Raw genomic sequence first — 20,582 nt, 5'->3', positions numbered from 1 at the left:
TGGGAAAAGAACAAATTCCCTCACAATAGGAATACACGGGGTTAGAAAGAAAACTGGAATGAGGTAGATGCATGAATGCACAGACGAGGATATGCGACAGGAAGCTGGGTGACATTTTACATCTGACATAGCAGTACACCTAGAGAGTCCGAAGAAATCCAGCCCCAAGTTACCAGAGGCGAAAAATGAACTCGGCAAATTACAGGACACACGTTAAAGCCACAGACTGTGTTGAAAGAGAACATGGATTTCACCGCAAACACCATGAACAGCTGTTCTGTCAACCTTGACGGCAAAGACGAGATCTTTAGTGTTAATTGTAAAAGAGGATTTGTTTGAGAGAAAATTATAGAACCGAAGGTGGGAAAGAGTCAACGAGGGCAGGAAGGGATGCCAAGACGCCACGTCCCAGCTGAGAGCAGTGACGACTTTATGCTATCTTCTGAGTTAATGCTGCATTTAGACTTCAATGGGATCTTTCATAAAACCCAGCAAATGATGAATGAACAGGCAAGACATGGCAAAGTACTTCTAGGTAAAGATGTCAGACTTGCCCCTGGTAGAGGTTAACCTTTATCAAATGACAGCTGTAAAAACACATCCTAACAGCTTGAAAAGACAAAACGGATCCGAGAAGAAAGTAGTGATTTCAGTCACAGATTCACAACTACTGCAGGAACTGAGGCCCACAGGGCAAAAGGAATCACTATGTAACAGGTGCTTTTGGCTCCTCTCCAACCTAGGGGTCAGGGTGGAGATGCTGCGTAGTGCCACTGTGGTGGCTTGGGTCCATGTGAGAGGACCTTCTGGCCAAGGTCACAGGGGTCATTGTAGGACCTTGCTTCCCAGGATGGGGGCCTGAGAGGCCCCTCCAAGTTGTGTCTGCTAGGAAGCTCTGCCTCCGCCTTGGTGGGCCTACAAGAAGGACACACTTCTTTGCCAGGCCCTCCTAGTGTCCCTGTCCCCAGCCACAGCCGCTGGGAAGTCACACCACAGCCCTGGTGTGGCTGGATTTTATCTTGGCTACTGTGGGCCATTGGAGGGGCAGGCTCCTTGCCAGCCCTTGCTGCTGTTCCTCTTGGGGGAGGCCACTGCAAATGGCAGTTGAGCCCCAGGAGGACCAGCTTCTACTTCAGTGCCACATAGGCTGTCAGAAGAATACCACTGTCCTCCAAACCTCTGCTTTAGTGCTCCTCCTGGGCATGGCTATTGTAAGTCATAGCCCAGGCCAGTGCTGCCAGTTTCTATCAGCATGAAGTGCAGGCCATCGGAGGGGCAGGGTTCCGCTCGGAGCCTCTGCTCTGTTGCCCTAGCTTAGGCGTGGCTGCAGGAAGTGACACCAGAACACGTGGGTGAATTTTCCCCTAGCTGCCCAAAGCAGAAGCCTATGAACCAATCTCTCTCTAGTTCTAGAGTCACTGGCTGAAAGGAGGAGGTGGTCCAGGCAAGTCTTCTTGTGTCCAAGGAGATGTGTCTTGGGTGGATCTGCTGCTCAGTCACTGAGTCCACTCTGAGCACTGCCAAGGCTCCCAGGAACTCCAAGGACGGCTGGGCTGCTTTTGGAACACCCCATTGATCTAGGTGAGGCCAAGCCCAGCTGTTGCTGGCAGGATCTACATTGATGAACAGTCACGGAGTTCTGGCGAGTCTGTGATGGGAGCATCTCCAGCGTGCCACAGTGGCTAGGTTGGATAGTCAAGTGGTGCCCACCGACAGACACGGAGTCTACATCTGGGGTGAGGAAAGAGCCTGCTTCTCTGGCCCATTTCCATCCAGCCTGCCCACCTGGTGTACTCACCTTCCGATGGGCAGGAGTTTCAGCTTTTTGTTTGTAATTAAAATTCTAGAAAAAATGTCATCATATCTAGCTACAGAAGCAATGAAACGTAGAAATTAAAAGCTTGGATATGTGAAACTTAAAAGCTTTCACGATAAAAATGTAATAAAACTGCTACAAAGAGCAAAGCAATAAAACTGGAAAAGAGAACATTACCATCAATACAGAAAGAACTGCTATGTAAAGTTAATATATCCAAAGGTAACTTGATAACTAGTCAAAGGAGATGAATGAACAATTTGCATGCAAAAAAACCAGAAACAGTGTTTAAGTCATTGCCTAAGAGAAAAAAGATGAGATTGGTGGTCAGGAGGCCTGAGGTCTATCCCCAGTTCTGGAACTGACGAGCCACAGAATGACAGCAATAACTATGACAATGACAGCAGATGGCCTTCACTGAGTGTGTACCTCCGTGCCAGTCTGGTGGTCTTGGCACTCTGCAGGCACGATGGCAGTCCCAGTCGTCGTGATAACCTTCGGAGCTATGTGCTGTGATCACCCCCGTTTTACAGAGCTAGAAACAGAAGGCTGGAGAAGTACCATCTAGGCCTGATACCAGGAAAGGCTCTTGTTTCCAAAAGCAGGTGTCACCCTGCACTTGAGTCTTTGAGATGTATCTCTTCTTAGGGCCATGCTCTCAACTATTTTATTTTGAACAAAATAGTGCTGCTTGAGGACAAGACCCATTAGTTCAAAACAACCCCAATCGATGCTACTTTTGGATATTTATAGGGGACACCAAATTGAAATTGTTTAAGAAAAAAAGACACAGACATTTAACCCAGAGTCAGTAACTATTACCAGGTGTTTGGCCTCACAATGACATTTTGGATGCTTGAAAAGGTTGTCTGAAAAAGCACCACCTTAAGTGGTTATGTTTCAGAGTCACAGCACAGATGAAAAACGACAAGATAAATCGTCCTAATGTTCTGTGAATATGGTCTTATCACTTGGGAGAAAATTTCTAATGAGAACCTCACTTAGGGACTGTCACTGAGCTATTGCACAGAGCTCAGATGGAAGCGACGGGATGTTTTGAAACTGTCTGATGACTCAAACAGGGATCCCATGCTAGTGAAGACAGTGAGGAGTCAGAGTAAAATGATTTCGTGAAAGGGAGGGTGGCAAAACGGGGCATTTTCTAAATTAATATATTATTTTATATATGTGATTTACAATATGTATGTATAACTAAATTAATAAATTAAATATTTTAAGACATTTGAGTGTTCTGTTTACATCCCCCAACATGTATAAATTCAAGTAGGCAAAAAAAACGTGAGGGCAACTTGTCTTCAGGAAGCTGGGATCACATTATAAGGACGCCATCGTGGAACAGCTTTGTGTGTTTCTCTGGGTCAGGGGGAGCTTGGTTGGAGTCGATGACCTCTAAGCCCCAACCCCACATTCAGATTTGTCCTTTCTCATTCTTGGTTTCAAGGCATGTGGACTGAAATACCTTGATGGTACTCTCGATGGGCATAATGCACACTTATAAATTGCTGGTGGCAGTGTAAATCGGTTTCAACCTTTCGGAAGACAAAATATATAAGCGCTACAAAACTGTTCATCTCCTTTGACTCTGCCATCCACCTCTGGGGACCCAGTCCCTGTTCCGCAGGGTGTTTCTACTCGTGGTGCGTCGGCTGATGCTTCTGCAGCGCCGAGCGCCTCTTGAAGACGCGGCCACACTGACTGCATTCGCAGCGTCGTGCACCGCTGTGGATCCGCCGGTGGCGACTGAGGCCGGAGCTCCTGCGGAAGGCTTTGCCGCACTTGTCGCACTCGTAGGGTTTCAGTCCGCTGTGTATGCGCCGGTGCTTGATGAGGTCGGAGGGCCCGCGGAAGGCCTTGCCGCAGTCGCCGCACGCATAGGGCCGCTCGCCGCTGTGGATGCGCGCGTGCTCCAGAAGGCTGGAGCTCTGGCGGAAGGCCTTGCCACACTGGCCGCAGGCGTAGGGCTTCTCGCCGGTGTGGATCCGCCGGTGCTTGGTGAGCTCCGAGCTCCTTCGGAAGAGCTTGCCGCAGTGGGGACACCCGTACGGCTTGGCCCCACTGTGGATGCGCTGGTGCTCGGCCAGCCCGTTGACCCCTCGGAAGGACTTGCCGCAGTCGTCGCAGTCGAAGGGCAGGTGGCCGGTGTGTATGCGCTGGTGCTTGAGAAGCTCCTGGCGATCCAGGAAATCCCTGCTGCACGCCTTGCAGGCAAAAGGCTTTTCCGAAGTGTGAAGTTTCTGATGTTGGAAAAAGTGGGTGTTGACTTTGAAGGACCGCCCGCACTCCTCACAATCAAAGGGCTTGTCTCTGCTGTGGACCCTCAGATGCTGACTGAGGCCTGCGTTCTTCTTAAACCGCTTCCCGCACTCCTCACACTCGAAGGGCTTGGCCTCTCTCTCCATCTGCTCCCTCTTCTCCGTGGCATTCTCCAGGGCCCTACTGGGGCCGGGCCGGGGCTCCACAGCTACGTGGCTCTTCCTGTGCTCATTGAACTCCACCACCCCCCTAAAGACCTTACCGCAGTCACCGCATTCCCAGCCCTTCTCCTCACTGTGGACTCTCTGGTGCTGGACAAGCAGGACTTTAAGCCGGAAGGTGTCCCCACACTCTTTACAAGCAAAAGGATGTTCTATGGGCAGATTCTGTGGGCTCCCTCTCTTCCTGTCAGAGTCTCCGTGCTGTTTGACTTCAGGACTGGGGTCACTGGCCCTTGGGGAACTTGTGGATGCCATCTCCTGTGGCTGGGTGTCTTCCCCCATCATCTGGTGTCGGGTAGCGGAGGTGCTTTCTGAAAGGAAAACACATGGCACTGCAGCACGAGAGGAGGAAGGAGGGAAGGGCCTTCCCTTTGTCAATAATCCTTTGCTTTCCGAGACAGCCACTGAGCACAGGGCCAGGGCCTGGAAGTCACCAGAAGCAAGGACTGCAGAAGCCAGGGACAGAGGGGCCTCATTCTGGATACTATCACAGTGATCACACTTCCCCGAACCCTAACCAAAACACCCCAAGAGTCCAGTTAATCCTCTCAAACCTAACCTATACCCCAAGAGCTCAGCTAGCCCCCAAACCTAACCTCAGCCCCCAGAGTTCAGCTGGAATTCCCAAACATAACCTGAATGTCCAAAGGGCTCTGCTGATCCTCTCAACCCTAACCTCACTGTCAAGAGCTCAGCTTGGCCCCAAACCCTAACTAGAACCCCAAACGCCAAGCTGAGACCTCCCAAACCTAACCTCAACCCCAGGAGCTCAGCTGGGATCCTAACTTTAACCCGAATGCCCAGAGAGCCCAGCTGATCCTCTCAACCGTAACCTCAACCCTAGGGGCTCAAATGGGCCCGTCCATGCCTAACCTCAACCTCAAAAGTTCAGCTGGGCTCCCTACTCCTAACCTCAAACGCAGGAGCTCAGATTGCCTCACCAACCCTAACCCGAACCCCCCAGGAGCGCAGCTGATCCTGTCAACCCTAACCTCAACCCCAAGAGCTCAGCTGGGCTCCCCAACCACAACCCAAACCCCTGAGAGCTAAGCTGATTCTCTTAACTCTAACCTCAAGCCCAAGAGCTCAGCAGGGCCCCCAAACCCTAACTTCAATCTCAAAAGCTCATCTGGGCCCCCCAACCATAACTTCAACCCCAAGAGCTCAGCTGTGCCCCTCAACTCTAACTCCAAATCTCTGAGAGGCCAGCTGATCCTCCGAATCTTAACCTCAACTCCAAGAGCTCAGCTGGGCCCCCCAACCCTAACCCAAACCCCATTGCAATTCAGTTGGGCCTCCCCGGATTTTCTCACATTTCTTTTTCACTCACCAGAGTACTTAGTTGGATCTGTGCTGGGCGATGGGTCTGATACCAACAGCACTTGTCCCTGTGCCAGGTGAGGGGCCAAGGCAGGGTTCAAAACAGGAACACCTGCTCATGGAAAAGGAGACTGGTTATGGTGACAGCCAGAGGTGACATGAGAATAGTGGAGGAGCATGAGCAAGGCCTTTGAAGGGGAACCCCCTTCACTCTTCAAAGACCAGGCTGGCCGTAACCTTAGGCAAGTCATTCATTCAGTTCAAAAGTATTTCCCAAAGGCAGGCTCCTTCCAGGAGCTTGAGGAAGGCAGGCTCTGGGCCCACTTGGGGGAGGCTCCTGTGGAGTATCACCAAGTGGCCACACTGAAGAGGTGATCCTGACCCTGCTTTCTCCCTGTCCACCCCCTCAGTGCTCACACATTGAACTTCATGCTCTTCCCCGACACGAGGACGTCCACAACTCCCAAATCTGACTCCCAACAGTCTCTCCTAAAAACTCCTCCCCACTGCATACATGCAGACCCCTAATGGATGAACAAGACCTTGATCACATCAACCTTTCTCCCAAGTAAACTCAAATCAAATGGCCATGCAATTTGCATAATTTGTGCATTAAAAAGAAAAGAGTATTCTACATTACAGTGGCAGTGTTCTAATTTCTCTCCCAATGAAAGACTGAGAGGGGTTCTTTCCATTGCCGCCCTGAGGAGGTGGTGACATATCAGGTGTGGCAGACCCATTGTGTTTCCCCAAAACTCAGGGAGACGTTGAGCTTCTGTGGGGGTAGCCATGTGCCCCCTGTCCCACTCTAAGCAGGTAGTGAATTTGAGGAAGGGCTGGGGCATCCTTACCCACAGAGGTCATATTCCCATAATATGCCAGCACCCTCTGCTCAGGATCCCTCCTCAACCACTCGTGGTGAGGTACCACACCACATCATCAAATGTCACCAGATCCTGAAAGAATTCCCAGGGCTAATCATTCTTTCCATCTATTTTAGAATGAGGCAGGGGCAGTGCCATTAATGCCAGGGACAAGAGGTGAGGGTCTAGAGTGGGTGTCTGTTGCTAACATGGAGGTCTAACCACAGCTCCAAGAAGTCCTAAAAAGAGAACCTGATGAAGAACTAGGATCCCTGGGCCATGGCCTTGGCCTCTCCTGTCTTTCCAAGGGACCTCCGTTCAATCACTTTCCTGGATGGAAACTCAGCTCCCCCACCTGGATGATGGGAACTCCAAGCCCAGTGGACATCCAATCCTTGGCAGCCTCCAGAGAGAAGCAGTGGGAGGGCAGGAAGGCAGCAGCTGGGGTTCATACTCTGCTGTGTGTCATGCTGGGGCAAAAGACAGAGGTCGAGGCCAGATTCAGGGAGCAGTGACAGAATCCTGAGCAAGGCAGAGGGAAGCACAGCTCACCTGGGCCTCTGGCATCTCAAGAGGGACTGCCAGGACCTGGTTTCCTGGGGCTCCATCCTGGGGAAGGGCAAGACCTTGGGGAGTAGGTGGACCCTAAAGAAAGTAAAAAAAGCCATGAGTGACAACAGCCCTGTTTCTGGGTCCCCTGGGATGACACTGGTGATTTCCTTCTCCTTGGTTTCTGATCTTGTTGAGTCTTTTCTCATGTGCTGGCTCAATGACAAGCCAGGGCATGGAGATGCCAGAGAAACACACCTTTAACAGTGGGGAAAGCAAACTGGCAAAGAATGAACAGAAGCAGGCTAGAGGCAGCCAAGACAAGAACAGCAAATGCCAGCCCAGGCATAGCCAGGAGAAGACAGATCTAGACAGAGAGCCAGAGGCAGGGAGACTGACAAGCCTAGAAGAAGTCCATGCTGACACTGCACAGGAAGGAGGCACATGAAGATCATCAGAAGAGATAACCAGGAATGAGAGACCATTTCCAACTTTGTAGAGGTAACAAAGAACCAGATCAGGATGCCGGAGGGAAGAGAGCAGGAACCGGGGCTTCTAGATCAGCAGTGAGGCCCTTAAAAGCCACAGCCTACTGAAACAAGGAGCCTGGTGACAGCGAGACGGGTACACATGACAGCAGTTCTCTAATGCATTCAGCCAAATGAAAAGTTCAACAAAACAGCTGGAAAAATAAGCCTCAAAGAAAAGATCTTCAAACACTAAATTGTTAAATAAAAGTTGAACGATTTGTACAAATTACCCTCTTCTTCCAAAGTCACCGACATCCACGCATCATAGGCCTCCCACTTCAGTGAGTTCAAAGAAACAGCTACACAGTTCCTGTTCTGATGACAATTCAATTCAACTCATAATTCAGTAAAAAGGAAGGCGTTTTACACTGGCTCAAGGCCCACAAAATCCAGCTACTCCAGAAAGAATTTTATTCAAAATTAAAGATGTTATGTTAAAAAGAATGGACAGAAACTTCCACTTTTGGCTGTGATGGAGTAACAAGGAACGTATTTTACATCCTGCCATAAATAAGTAGAAAAATGGAGAAAATATATGTGAAACAATTTTCAGACACTGGACAGCAAGAAGCACACAATTATGATCCCCAAGAGAAGAGAAATAGATGATGGGAGCCCTATGATTGCCCCAGCTTTCTGCCTGGAGGCAATTTCCACATAGAGATTGTGTGTTTGGCGGGGGTGGGGGTGGTGGGGGGGTGGTGGCGAGAACCAAACAGAGCTCAGTGGCTTCGCCAAGTTGAGGAGACACAGGCCAGCATTCAGAGCAGCTGAGGGAGCTGGAAGTTGCAGAGCAGAGTTCCAGAAAGGAGTTAGTTACGCAGAAAAAAGAGCTTCAAAAAATCTGTATAAGCCTCCCCTGAGTCTTTCCTGACTACTAGGCCATGCGTGTATAGAGTGAAACTCCAAAAGCCCAGGAAAAGAGTGACCAGGAAGCTGTAAGCTGAACAATTTTCAGGACACACAAAGGTAGGGAGACATTCAAGATTTGACCAATCAGTGTAGAGAGTCCTCTGTGATCACCTGGGACACGCAGTAGAGAATCCAGAGGGGTCATGCCTCAGTAGTAGGGCTGATCTATTCCTAGAGCCAAAGCTACACAAGATCTGTCTCAAAGAAAGCTTAAAAATAGGCTTCAAGGGGATCAAACTGATCCACAAATAACTATCACCCCAAATCCAGACACTCAACAATATAATCTTTATAATATCCAACATCCAATCAGAAAGTACTGAAATGCCAAAAAGCACAGAAATGTGACCCATGGCAAGGAGAATAACCAGTTAATAGAAACACACAGAAATGACCAGTGATGACTGACAGACAATGATAACAGTGAGTTTAACGACATATAAGCATTAAAAGAAAAACAGGAATATAGTGACAGAAACAGAAGATACAAAAAGAACCAAATGGAACTTCTGGAGGTGAGAACTACAATATTTAAATTGAAAATTTTGCTAGATGTGATTAACAGCAGATTAGATACCACATACAAAAATTAGAGAACTTGAAGACATAGCAATATAAATTAGCTCAAATGAAGCTTTTAAAAACAAACAGTATCTCAATAGCCTGGGGTAATAGAAAGTGGTCTAATGCCTACATAACTGGAACCTGAGAAGGTGAGGAAATGGCGGGAGGGATAAAGAACACAGCCAAAGAAATAATGGCTGGATAGTTTTCCAGATTTGATGAAAACCGTAAGCTCATACATCCAAGAAACTCAATCAACCCCTAGCAAGACTTTAAAAGACCCATAATAATCAGACTGCTGAAAAACCAGTGATAAAGAGAAAGTCTTCAAGTAGAGAGAAAAAAGAGTAATTACTAACTTCTCATCAGAGTGCAAACCAGAAAAGCAGTGCATGACATTTTTAAAGTGCTGAAAGAAAAAAACAAACCTGTCAACTTAGAATTCTATATTCAAGGAAAATTTCCTTTCAAAATGAAGGCAAAATAAAATTTGTTTTCAGACAAAAGCTGAGAGAATTCATCACCGGCAGATCTGTACTACAGGAAATACTGAAGGAAATCTTTCAGGTGGAAGGAGAATGATAGTAGGTGGTAAGATGGATCTACACAAAGGCGTGAAGAACACCAGGAATGTAAATATTTGGGGAAATATAAAACGCTTTTACCCACCTCACTTTTAAATCTTTAAAAAATAATTAATCATTTAAAGCAAAAATAATAATAAGGTAGTATGGGGTTCATAACATCAGTAGAAGTAAAACATATGATTGTGTGTTCTGGCAAGTCCTCCAAGACTCTGATACATGCCAATAAGCCAACGGCAGAGATCAAATATGTACTAACAATAATCTGAAAGAAGAAAGGTAAAGAAAAAGAGGGGAAAAAAGAATGGAAGGGGCAAATGAAAACAAATAGCAAGATGGCAAACTTAAACCCAACCACGTGAATAATTAAGGTAAGTATAAATGGACAAAACACTCTGATCAAAAGGCAGATTTTCAGGCTGTAATAAAAAGAAGACATACTGTCTACAAGAAACTTTAAATATAAAGACACAGATAGGTTAAAAGTAAACGGATGGAGAATGGAAAACATAATACTAGAACCAACAGAAAGAGTCTGAAAAATCCCAATGTCACAAAAACAGTGGCAGAAAGAATAAATGACAAATGTGGCTAAGAGCTCTGGAGACACTACCGAAGATTCCTAGAACTCGGCAGGAAGAAAACTGGAGGGTTCCAATATAAACCAACAGGTGCCAACGTAGGATGATGTGCTACAGATGACAAAAATGTGAATCCTTCACAGATGATACAGGCAGACATAGTAACTCTCCCTTGAAAACCCAAAGAAGGTAAAGGAAGGGGAGGAGATGGCTAAGTATATATTTGTATTTTAAGAGAGAAAAGGAAAAGACTTGTAGCTATAATAAACACATCTCAATGTGTATGTGACCACATGGGGTTGGAGTGGGGGAGAGTCTAGGTCTAGAAAGATCTGCTTTCTTTTTCTGGAACCTGAGAAGTTTTAGTAACCAAGCTGAATTTTGTTGGTATCAGAAAAGGACAACAATTGTAAAATATTTTGGTTTTAAAAGACTTTGGGTAAGAAAGATGCTCAGCATGTGAAAGGCCAAGGGCCGAGGCCAAGGAGTCAATGGGGAACAGCCCTTCTGCTTGGGTCAAAAGACCAGCATTTCCTGGGATGCCCACACGGCAAGGCAAGTGCAGGGGAGGGCTGGCAGGAATCTGTGGGCAGTCCAGGAAGGGCAATGACCAGAAAGCCTAGAGACAGGCCCATGGGGTTGTGACTTCTGGGCTCCTCCTCGCAAACTATCAGCACCTAGGAAGTGTTGGCAGAAGGCCTCATCTAGCCCGAGTCCAAGGCAGCCCCATTCCCATCTTTAACTGGCTGCCTGGCACAGGGGCTTCCCCAGTGAGTTTGTGTTCATCCTCAGGTGCTCAGCAGCCACGCCCTCTCTGTCCCACTGTCACCTGGGCAGGGCCCGGCTGGTCCACTGGATTCCTCTAGTATACATTCGATGTCTAATTTGACTTTGGCTTCCAGTACAAAACGAAATGGTCATGAATTACTTATACAATTCAGTTTTTAGAAATTTACTTCTAATTGACATTGATGTTTGGCTGCCAAATGGACTGGAGAGGGGGGTATTGTGGATACATCCTCTGAGAAAGAGGACCTGTTAGAGACCTCTTCTTGTTGACCTCAGGCCAGAGACCTAAGAACTTAACCTTCCAACAAGGCCCTGGCGCAGCCCACCAATCCCATATCTTGCCCTGCCACATCTCAGTGATATCCAGACACGCTGGCCTTCATTCAATCCTAGAAAGGCCAAGGCTGTGGACTTCAAGGCCTCTGAAACTGCTGAGAGTACCATAAGCTTCTCATGGGTGGCTCCTGAGAATTTGGGCTTCAACGCTACTCTTATTTTTCTGAGACAGGGTCTGGCTCTGTCACCCAGGCTAGAGTGTAGTGGTGCCATCATGTTTTACTGTAGCCTCGACCTCCCAAGCTCAAGTGACCCTCCCGCCTCAGCCTCCTAAGTAGCTGACACTACAGCTGTGTGCCACCATGCCCAGCTAATTTTTTAAATTAAAACAGAAATTGTAGAGATGGAGTCTCACTGTGCTGCCTAGGCTGGTCTCGAACTTCTGGGCTCAAGGCATCTTCTCACCTTAACCTCTAAGTGCTGGGATGACAGGTGTGAGCCACTGTGCCTGGCCCATGTCAGGCCTCAACTCTAATGTCACCTCTGTAGAATGCCTTTAGTGAAGGCATTCTAGTCCCCATCATAGTCTACTTGGAACACTTTTGCTGACTAAACCATGATCCAATGAAATTGCTTGTTTCTAACTGACAGTCTCTGGGAGAAACGGAGCTCCAACAGCGCAGGGGCTTTCTCATTCTTGGTTACTTCTGAGTCCCCAGTGTCTGCAGCAGCTCCTGGCCCTGAGTGGGCCTCTGATAAATTGTAGGGTGACTGAGTCAATGTGTGTGGGGAGGGGCATGGTAAATAGAGCAGTCACTACACGTGTTTGGAGCCATGCACCTCCCTTCCCGTAACTCACTTATCACAGAGAAGGAAACCAGGGATCCAAGAGGTTAACTTGCTTAATATCCAGCTCCCAAGATTTGAGACTTTTCAAACCACACCAGAGAATAGCAAAATAATATTCAACCTATAATATCACACCACAGCCAGAAGACAGACTGGGGGTGAGGCTTAGTGCATCTAGGTCTAATGATACATATGGGTGTTTGGGGGCTGCCTTTAAACCATCCTGTTAACATGCCCTCACTGTGCAAAGGAGACACATTATTCCTCTGTCTCTCCCCCTCCATCTCTCTCTCTCCTACACACACACACACACACACACACACACACACACACACACAGACACACACTCCTCCCAAGCCAACCATGTTTAATCGAGCAAATTATCTTAAAGTGTTCCATTTAATCGAGCAAATCCTACTGAAGTGTTTTTACTTAATTGGCATGATTAACTGTTGAAATGCTGGAACCACAACCCCTAAATGAATTGTTAATTATCCTTTCCTATGCAGAAACAGGAGTGGCCCTTCCTGAAACAGTTCACTCAGGGGACTTAGCCTCAGAGCATTTTAGCTCTCAGTGGCTGTGTGATCACCACCCACAGTGACAGAGCCCCTGGACACATGGAGATCATTTAACAGGTGCTCATAAAAATGAAAGGAAAGAAGTGGGCCCTGCTCCCACAAAAGGAAACAAAACTCTGCATAATTAATCAATCAAGTATATCAGGTAAAAGAGCTTTAGGAGAAGTGAAGGAAGATCATTTTAAAAAAGGTAACATATTAATCCCTACTGCAGTTCAGAATAAAATTATCATCAATCCTAGAGACAATTGGATCATTTAGGATCCATGTCGCACAACTGTTCTATTTTAAAATGGCGGAACTAATCAGGAAAAGAAGCTGGATGCTGTTGCAAAAGTGACAAATGCAGGTGTCCACTGCCTTCTGACAGTGGATCTTGGGGAATCAAGGTCAAAGCAATTCCAGATGGAACATGAAAATCATTGTAATGCACACCCGATGGACCACACAGGGTAATGCTGACCTTGAACATAAGGCACTTTCACTCACAGCATAAAAGCATGCCCCGAATCTTGTAGGGTGCACAACTACATACAACTGGGAAATATGAAAACTCGAAGAAATACTATGGGAAAACACATTTCCAATCCTTAATATAAACAGTATTACTTGCCTTCTTTCAATGGGATCTGAAGATAGTCTAAAGACTATAAACTCCCAGAAAGCAAAGGCCCTGTCAAGGTCAGCTGTGAATTGCACACTGGACCTAGGCAAGCACCATTATACTGCAGCTGTTTAACAAACATCTGCTAGAATAAATGGAAAATAATTATGTCAACCTATTGCCTGATAATTTGAAAAATCATGCTTTTTAAAACACGAGAGCTCACGTGAGTGAACAAATCTTCCTGCTAACATGGGTTAGATCACAATGTAAATTTTAACCAACTTATTTAAATTTTTACTGCATGGAAGCAGAAAACACTAAGAGACCCAAAATAATCATTTCACTTTGATGTGGAAGAACAGAAATGAAGAGTTGAATTCAACAGAGACAAAAAAACAACCCACGTCACAAAATGTAGTAATAATCAGGTGTTTTCTGGTTCCCTTTGGATTAAGGACACCCCTGCCCCACTGCCGGATGTTTGGCTACTGGCTAAAGGTAGCTTCTGAACCTAAAGACCAGCGTTTAACTGATTTTTTCACACAAATAGTCGAGCAACATTCTCTAACAGGTGCGCTGTCCTTCCCTGGGCAGGGGAAAGGCAGCAAGGGCACCCAAATAAAGTCCATCTGGAAGGTTCCAGAAGCTTCCAAGGGGTGCCAGAAACACCTGGACTCTCTGAAGCATCTAAATAAGGACCTGGAGCACAATGTCCTCAGGCCCTAAAGCCTGAGTTTACCCAGAAGACAACCGGTGGCTTGTGTTCAGTTCAGTTCCAGGCAAGAGCAGATATACCCCAAAGGGTGTTTTCAAAGGTTTCCACTCACAAGAGATCCAGTTCAGGTGGATGCCTTCAGCTGCCTCTCCCATCCAAAAGAGAGACTAGATTCCAAATTCTCTTTCCTGAATGTCTTTTCTCCTGTGAGCTGTAGTGCGTGGATTGAGAGAACTGTCTTTGGGCAGACAGTTCAGCAACACTGGCATAGATGAAAATATAAGTGCTTCTGGAACCAAAATGATACTCCTCACCATGTTGTAACCCTACCCACAGGGTCTTCTGGTAGCATGCCCAGCATCAAGGCCAGCAGACAGTACACATTAACACCCAGACTTACCCAAAAGAGACACACACAGATGACTCATCATGGCTCAGAGCTACTCCAAGGGATCAGACTGGCAGGTAAGGCCCCACCTGTTGGATTGCAATAATTCAGGTGAACAGAAGCTGACCTGTGTGCACCTCCCGGGAACCTGTCCCCCACATTTTGGGGGATGTACTGAACTGGGCCAGATACTGGGTTCAACTGAATATACGCCACCAAGATCTGGATCCACCCTAGCCAGGCCAGGATGCAACCCCTGAGCCAAACCCTGGGCCACGCCGAGCCTGGCCTTTATGTTCTTTCCACTTGGCAGGCCAGGAGGTGTTAAGTGAAGGCCCCATGTGGGCCCACTCCGACCTGTCCCATGCAAACAGGCTGCTACTCGAATCCTGAATGGCCTAAGGAGAGGGCATCTCACCAGGGAAGTCTGTCTCTCTTGGGGTATTTGTGTTTGTGTGTGCCTTTTTCTGTATGTGTGGGTGGGAAGGCATCTGCTTCCTCTCTCACTTTGCCTGGGCACCTGTCTCTTTCTGTTTAGGTTTCTATCTTATTTCCTTTCTATAAAAAGCCAGAAGGTAGACCAGAAAGGGATTTTGTAGTGTTTGTTGTACTTAATTGAGGAAAGCTTTGTGTACTTAATTGAGGAAAGCATCTTACTAAAAATCAAAATAAATTGTAAGTATAGCTTCCTTTAGGTAACACTGCCTGGATACAAAGGATTTGAAATTGGGGGTGAGGTGGGATGCTATGCAAATTGCAAGGAGCTCAGGGCCATCCAAGGAGCCTAGGCAGGTTTGGGTAAGGGCTGGATCATTGAGTGAGAAAGTTGGTTTGGAGTTCACTAAGAACTCATGTGGCAGAGAAGCAGGTTTGGGAGAGACCAAGGAATCTGCACTTTTCAACAAGCATCCAGGAGATTATGACGCAGAGTTCCACCTCCTTAACACTGGCCTGTCTAGAATCTGGAGGTGCCCAAATTCTCCAACTCTCAAAATCTGTCATTGACAGGATTCCTTCCCAGGAGCCTCCTGAAATGGGAGCCCACTATCTCCAAGTCTGTGCTGGTCAGAAGAGAATTCACACATTCTAGTAGATTTCCAAGGGGTCCCTCACAGACAGAAGGCTAAAAATCACCACTCAGTAGGGTTCTATATATAAAACCCACAGTGTCTGGCCCAGTTCAGTACATCTCCCAAGTAACATTTTGGGGGGATGTACTGAACTGGGCCAGACACTGTGCAAGTGGCTTCTACTTGAAGGCCCAATGTTGCGGGGTGGGGGTGGGGGTGAGGTTGGGGAAGGACTGAGGCAGCATTAGTACCTAGGGGAGGTGCTGTTCCAGCAATCCCATCTGAAAATTTCTTGTAAAGGAAAAATGTCGGGCTGAGGTTGAAGAGGAAATGTTTCATTGACCAAGAAGACTGGAGGGGGCAGCATGCCCAGCTAGGCCAAGGCTGGCTGGAGGGCTTGGGTTGGAACAGGGTGGCAGGGTGGGACCTCTGGGAAGAGGGCCAGGAATTGGGGGGGTTGTTTGAAAGGGACCATGGGCTTTGGGCAGCAGACGAGTGGGGTGTGTGTGTGGAAAAGACATGTAATTAATCACCCAAATATAGACTGGTGGAGCCAGCAAAGGAGTTTAAGAGGGCGGAGGCACTGGAGCGGGAGATGGCGGCCCCCAGTAGGGCAAGAGAAAAAGACTGGTTCAGACAGAGGGCCTTGAGCTCGGCTCACCGCCTCCTCTCTCCTCCTTCCCCTCAGCTCTCTCTCTAGGCTACGTATCTGCCCCCATCCTCCCCACCAAGCTGAGGCTTAACATCACCCCGCCCCCTCAAAAGGAAAGGAGGGACTCCCTAGTGGGAACTGTTCCCACCCAGCACCCAGACTGCGGCTCAGCACCTCCCCCAGACCAGTGAAAAGTCCTTTAAGCTCCCCACTACAACGCCCCCTCCCAACGGGGCTTCTAGGTGCTAGGGGCGGGGGTCCTCTCTCTCCGCCCCTGAGCGGTTCCCAACCCCTAGCGTCCCCCAAAGAGCAGAGCAGGCCTCCGCACTTTCGCTATTCCCACGCGGGACCGCCGCCCCCCGCCCGCCTCGGGAAGGCCTTCGGGCCTCTTCGTACCAGTCATCCGGGACCCGTTCCCAGCTCTGGCCGGCCCAAGGCCAAGCAGCTCTCCAACCGCCCAGAGACGCCCCCTCCCTCCACCGTGCACTCTTCCGCGGCCCGCACACTCGCTCCAGCCCGGCACACGGTCCTGCGCGCCCTGCACATCCTCTCGCGGCCCCGCAAGCTCATTCAGGCCCGCACGTCCTCCTGCCGCCCTCACGATCACCAGGGCCCTGAGCCCAGTCCCGCGCTCCCCGCACATACTCCCGTGGCCCGCACACTCACCCACGCCTGGCGGCGGCCGTCGCGCAACACTCGGCGGAGCGGCGCTGGGAAAGCCCAGGCAGGCCTGGCGTGGCAGGAAGCGCCACGGAGAAGCCGGTGCCCGGCAGAGCCTAACAGCCCCGCAGCGGGTTTCCGGAGCCGCGAGCGCAGCCGGGGGTTCTGAGGAAGCGAGGCCCCGCCCCAGACCCAGTTTCGGCCCCGATTGGCCCAGAAAGGGGGCGGGGAGGGAAAGGGGCGGGGTCAGGGCGGGGCAAACTGGGCGGGCGAGTCTGATGCGTCTGCCGGGGAGCCGCGCGGGCGGGCTAGACGCTTGGGTGGAGGTGGGGAGGAGTGGAATGAGCGTGCAGATGAATGAATGAAAAAATCGACCAGCAGACGAAGGAGGGAACGAAGGAATGGAAGGGTCCTCTCCCTCTTGGGCGTCTTCAAAATGGTGGTGGGGGGAGTGGAGGGTCGGGAACTGAGGGCGAAGACCAGGAAAGCCACTATTCTGTATGAATGGAATCAGATTGTATGTACTCTTGTGTGTCTGGATTCTTTCATTCAACGTGACGTTTTTAAGATTTATCTATGTTGTTGAATGTGCTGTCGCTGAGTAGTATGCTGTTGTATGGATACATGAGAGTTGGTTTATTCATTCACCAGGTTATGATCTGAGCTGTCTCCAGTTTGGACGATTATAAATAAAGCTACTATGAATATTCATGTACACATCTTTGTATGGAAATATGCTTTCATTTTTCTTGGGCAAATACCTAAGAGGTGAATTGCCACATCATAGGATAGTTTTATGTTTCATAAGAAACTGCCAGAATGTATCCCAAAGTGGTTGTGCAATTTACATTCCCACCAGAAATGTATGAGAGTTCCTTTTCTTTCCTATCCTCAACAACATTTGAGGTTGATGCCTTTATTTTTAGCCATTTGAGAGGGTGGGAAGTGGTATCTCATTGTTATTTCAATTATAATCTTTCTGATGACTAATCATGTTGAGTACGTTTTTATGTGCTCACTGGCCATTTCTATGTCTTTCTTTGTAAAGTGTTGAAGTAGTTTGCCCAATGTTATGTGCAATATAAATATCCGTGTGTGTGTATATATATATGGAGAGAGAGAGAGAGAAACCAGCTAGCCAGATGCTGCGTGAAGTCTTTTATAAGGGCCTTAATTCCATTACATGCAATGTGTGTATATGTGTGTGTGTGTGTATATATATATATATATATATATACACATTTAGTACCTAATAAATTTTATTTTTTCAACTTTTATTTTAGATTTAGGGGGTACATGTGCAGGTTTGTTGCCTGGGTATAGTGTGTGATGTTGAGGTTTAGGGTACAAATTATCCTGTCATCCAAGTGCTGAACACAGTACCCAATAGTTATTCAACCCCTGCCCCCTCTTGTAGTCCCCAGTATCTGTTGTTTCCATCTTTATGTCCACGAGTACCCAATGTTTAGCTCTCACTTATAAGTGAGAATGTGTGACATTTGGTTTTATGTTCCTGCACTAATTCACTCAGGATAACAGCCTCCAGCTGCATCCATGCTGCTGCAAAGGACGTGATTTCATTCTTTTTTAAGGCTGTATAGTATTCTATGGTGAATATGTACCACATTTTCTTTATCCAATCCACCACTGATGAACACCTAGGTTGATTCCATGTATTTGCTATTGCGAATAGTGCTGTGATGACCCTACAGGTGCATGTGTCTTGGTGGTAGAATGATTTATTTTCCTTTGGGTATATACCCAGTACTGGGATTGCTGGGTCAAATAGTAGCTTTATTTTAAGTTCTTTGAGAAATCTCCAAACTGCTTTCCACAGTGGCTGAAATAATTTACATTCTCTTCAGCAGTGTATAAGCATTCCCTTTTCTCCACAGCCTCTCCAGCATCTATTATTTTTTGACTTTTAAATCATGGCCATTCTCACTGAGGTGAGATAGTATCCCATTATGGTTTTGATTTGCATTTCTCTGATGATTACTGATAAGAGCATTTTTTCATATGTTCCTTAGCCACTTGTATGTCTTCTTTTGAGAAGTGTCTGTTCATGTCTTTTGCCCATTTTTAATGATGTTATATTCTGGATATTAGACCTTTGTCAGATTATTTTCTCCCATTCTGTAGGTTGTGTTTACACTGAGGTATATTTGACAGACAATAAACTGTGAATTTGTCATGTTTGAGCTAAACAACTTGATAAGCTTACACACACACACACACACACACACACACACACACACCCCTATGAAACCATCACAACAATCAAGGCAATAAGGATTTCCATCATCTTCAAAGTTTCCTCATGTCCATGACTATCCCTTTCTCTTCTCCTCTCCTGTCCCCAGGCAACCAATGATCTGCTTCCTGTCACTATAGGGTAGTTTGTATTTTCTAGAGTTTTATACAATAATATGTTACAATAAGTGTTCTTTTGTGTTTGGTTCCTTTCACTGAGCAAAATTATTTGGAAATTGTTTTAATCCATTTGCACTCCCATGACAAAATACCTGAGACTGGATGGTATGGTTTGAATGTATCCCTTCCAAAATTCAGGTGTTGCCAATGTGATATTATTAGGAGGTGAGACATTGTCATTGTCTGCTTTATATAGTATTAAATGGACAGAAGGAAGAAGAGAGAGAGACCCAGATCTATGAGAAGGTGATTAGGCCAGAGGGCTACTCCCTCAGGATGGAATTAAGGCCCTTATAAAAGAGTCTTCATGCAGTATCTGGTTAGCTTGCTGTTTTATGTCTGCCTTCCATCTTATGAGGACATGGTAAGAAGGCCCTCACCACACACTAAACTCGGGATGATTATTAGCATTTTTAGCAATAAAATATTTTAAAATTAAGATGTGTACAATGTTTTTTCAGACATAATACTATTGTACATTTAATACACTGTAGCTTTTATATGCACTGGGAAACCAAAAAATGTGGGTAACTGGCTTATTGGGCTATTTGTTTTATTGCCTTGGTCTGGAACAGAAGGCGTACTATCTCCAAGGTATGCCTGTATTTATTTATTTTTGACTGAGCTTTGCTATTTGTATCTTTCAAGAAAATTTCCCATTTCATGTAAGTTGCCAAATTTATTAATATAAAGTTGTACATGATGTTCTATCATTATCTGCAGTAATAACACCACTCTGATTCCTGATACTGGTAATTTGTGTATTTTATTTGTTTCTTAATCTGTGTTTTTCTCTCTTCTTTCTTCTGTCCATTTAATACCATACAAAGTAGACAATGACAATTATTTTTATATTAACCATTCTTTGGGATATTGCCCCATTCTGTGAAGTATAATTTGCCTCCCACTATAGATCCCAAAGATGGTTAATATTCACTCCCCCAGCTTCCCTTGTAGCTACAGCATGGATACCTAACTCAGGCTCCACCAATCACATGCACCCACTACCCACTGAGTCTGAGGTCCGAAGTGGGAAGAAGCAGAGTCCCCACAGATTTCAGTCAGGCTGGGCTGCTGGTGGCAGGGGCTGTGTCGCCCATTCCCTGAGAAGCACTGGTAGCTGTGGTTCTCATGGCAGGATCCCGAGTCCTGCAATGTTTTCCCAGTCATTGGGGGAAGCCACAGCGGAGCCCCAACCACTCAGCACTGCAGTGAGGTTTATAACCTTGTTCTTCTCTGCAAAGGCAAGTTTCTTGCTTGTCTGCATGTGAGCATGGGCCATAGAGGACGCCATGCTGGGTGACCAAAACTCAGAGACCCAGAGAGCAGACTTTGGGGTGGTCATGGC

The 20,582-nt window shown here is 47.1% G+C and overlaps 1 protein-coding gene across 2 annotated transcripts; it reads right to left on the bottom strand.

Moving 5' to 3' along the window:
- Window positions 1–2,165: 2,165 nt before the first annotated feature.
- On the bottom strand, window positions 2,166–16,937 carry ZNF275 (zinc finger protein 275). Of its 2 annotated transcripts, XM_032265337.1 has the most exons (6): window positions 16,808–16,937; window positions 14,432–14,508; window positions 7,047–7,138; window positions 6,850–6,964; window positions 5,642–5,743; window positions 2,166–4,622 (listed from the first exon to the last, which is right to left on the bottom strand). In XM_032265337.1, the coding sequence occupies exons 2-6, from the start codon at window positions 14,460–14,462 to the stop codon at window positions 3,466–3,468; spliced, it is 1,497 nt and encodes a 498-aa protein (XP_032121228.1). In that variant the 5' UTR covers window positions 14,463–14,508; window positions 16,808–16,937; the 3' UTR covers window positions 2,166–3,465. The 2 variants fall into 2 exon arrangements, with proteins under 2 accessions (XP_032121228.1, XP_032121229.1); XM_032265338.1 differs by lacking the exons at window positions 6,850–6,964; window positions 7,047–7,138.
- Between the last annotated feature and the right edge of the window lie 3,645 nt (window positions 16,938–20,582).

This window comes from Sapajus apella, unplaced genomic scaffold, assembly GCF_009761245.1.
Source record: "Sapajus apella isolate SASKATOON/1434 unplaced genomic scaffold, GSC_monkey_1.0 scaffold149, whole genome shotgun sequence".
Lineage (NCBI taxonomy): Eukaryota > Metazoa > Chordata > Mammalia > Primates > Cebidae > Sapajus > Sapajus apella.
This window is presented reverse-complemented; position numbering and strand designations above follow the sequence as displayed.

What these genes read in the sequence shown, in the direction of transcription:
- ZNF275 (XM_032265337.1), bottom strand. Translation starts at nt 14,462, where the DNA reads ATGATGAGTCATCTGTGTGTGTCTCTTTTGG. An exon ending in TCTGTGTGTGTCTCTTTTGG is followed by an intron (nt 7,139 to 14,431) that starts GTAAGTCTGGGT and finishes ACTTTCTTTAGG; the next exon opens with GTCCACCTACTCCCCAAGGT. An exon ending in TTGGAGTTCCCATCATCCAG is followed by an intron (nt 5,744 to 6,849) that starts GTGGGGGAGCTG and finishes TTCCATGAGCAG; the next exon opens with GTGTTCCTGTTTTGAACCCT.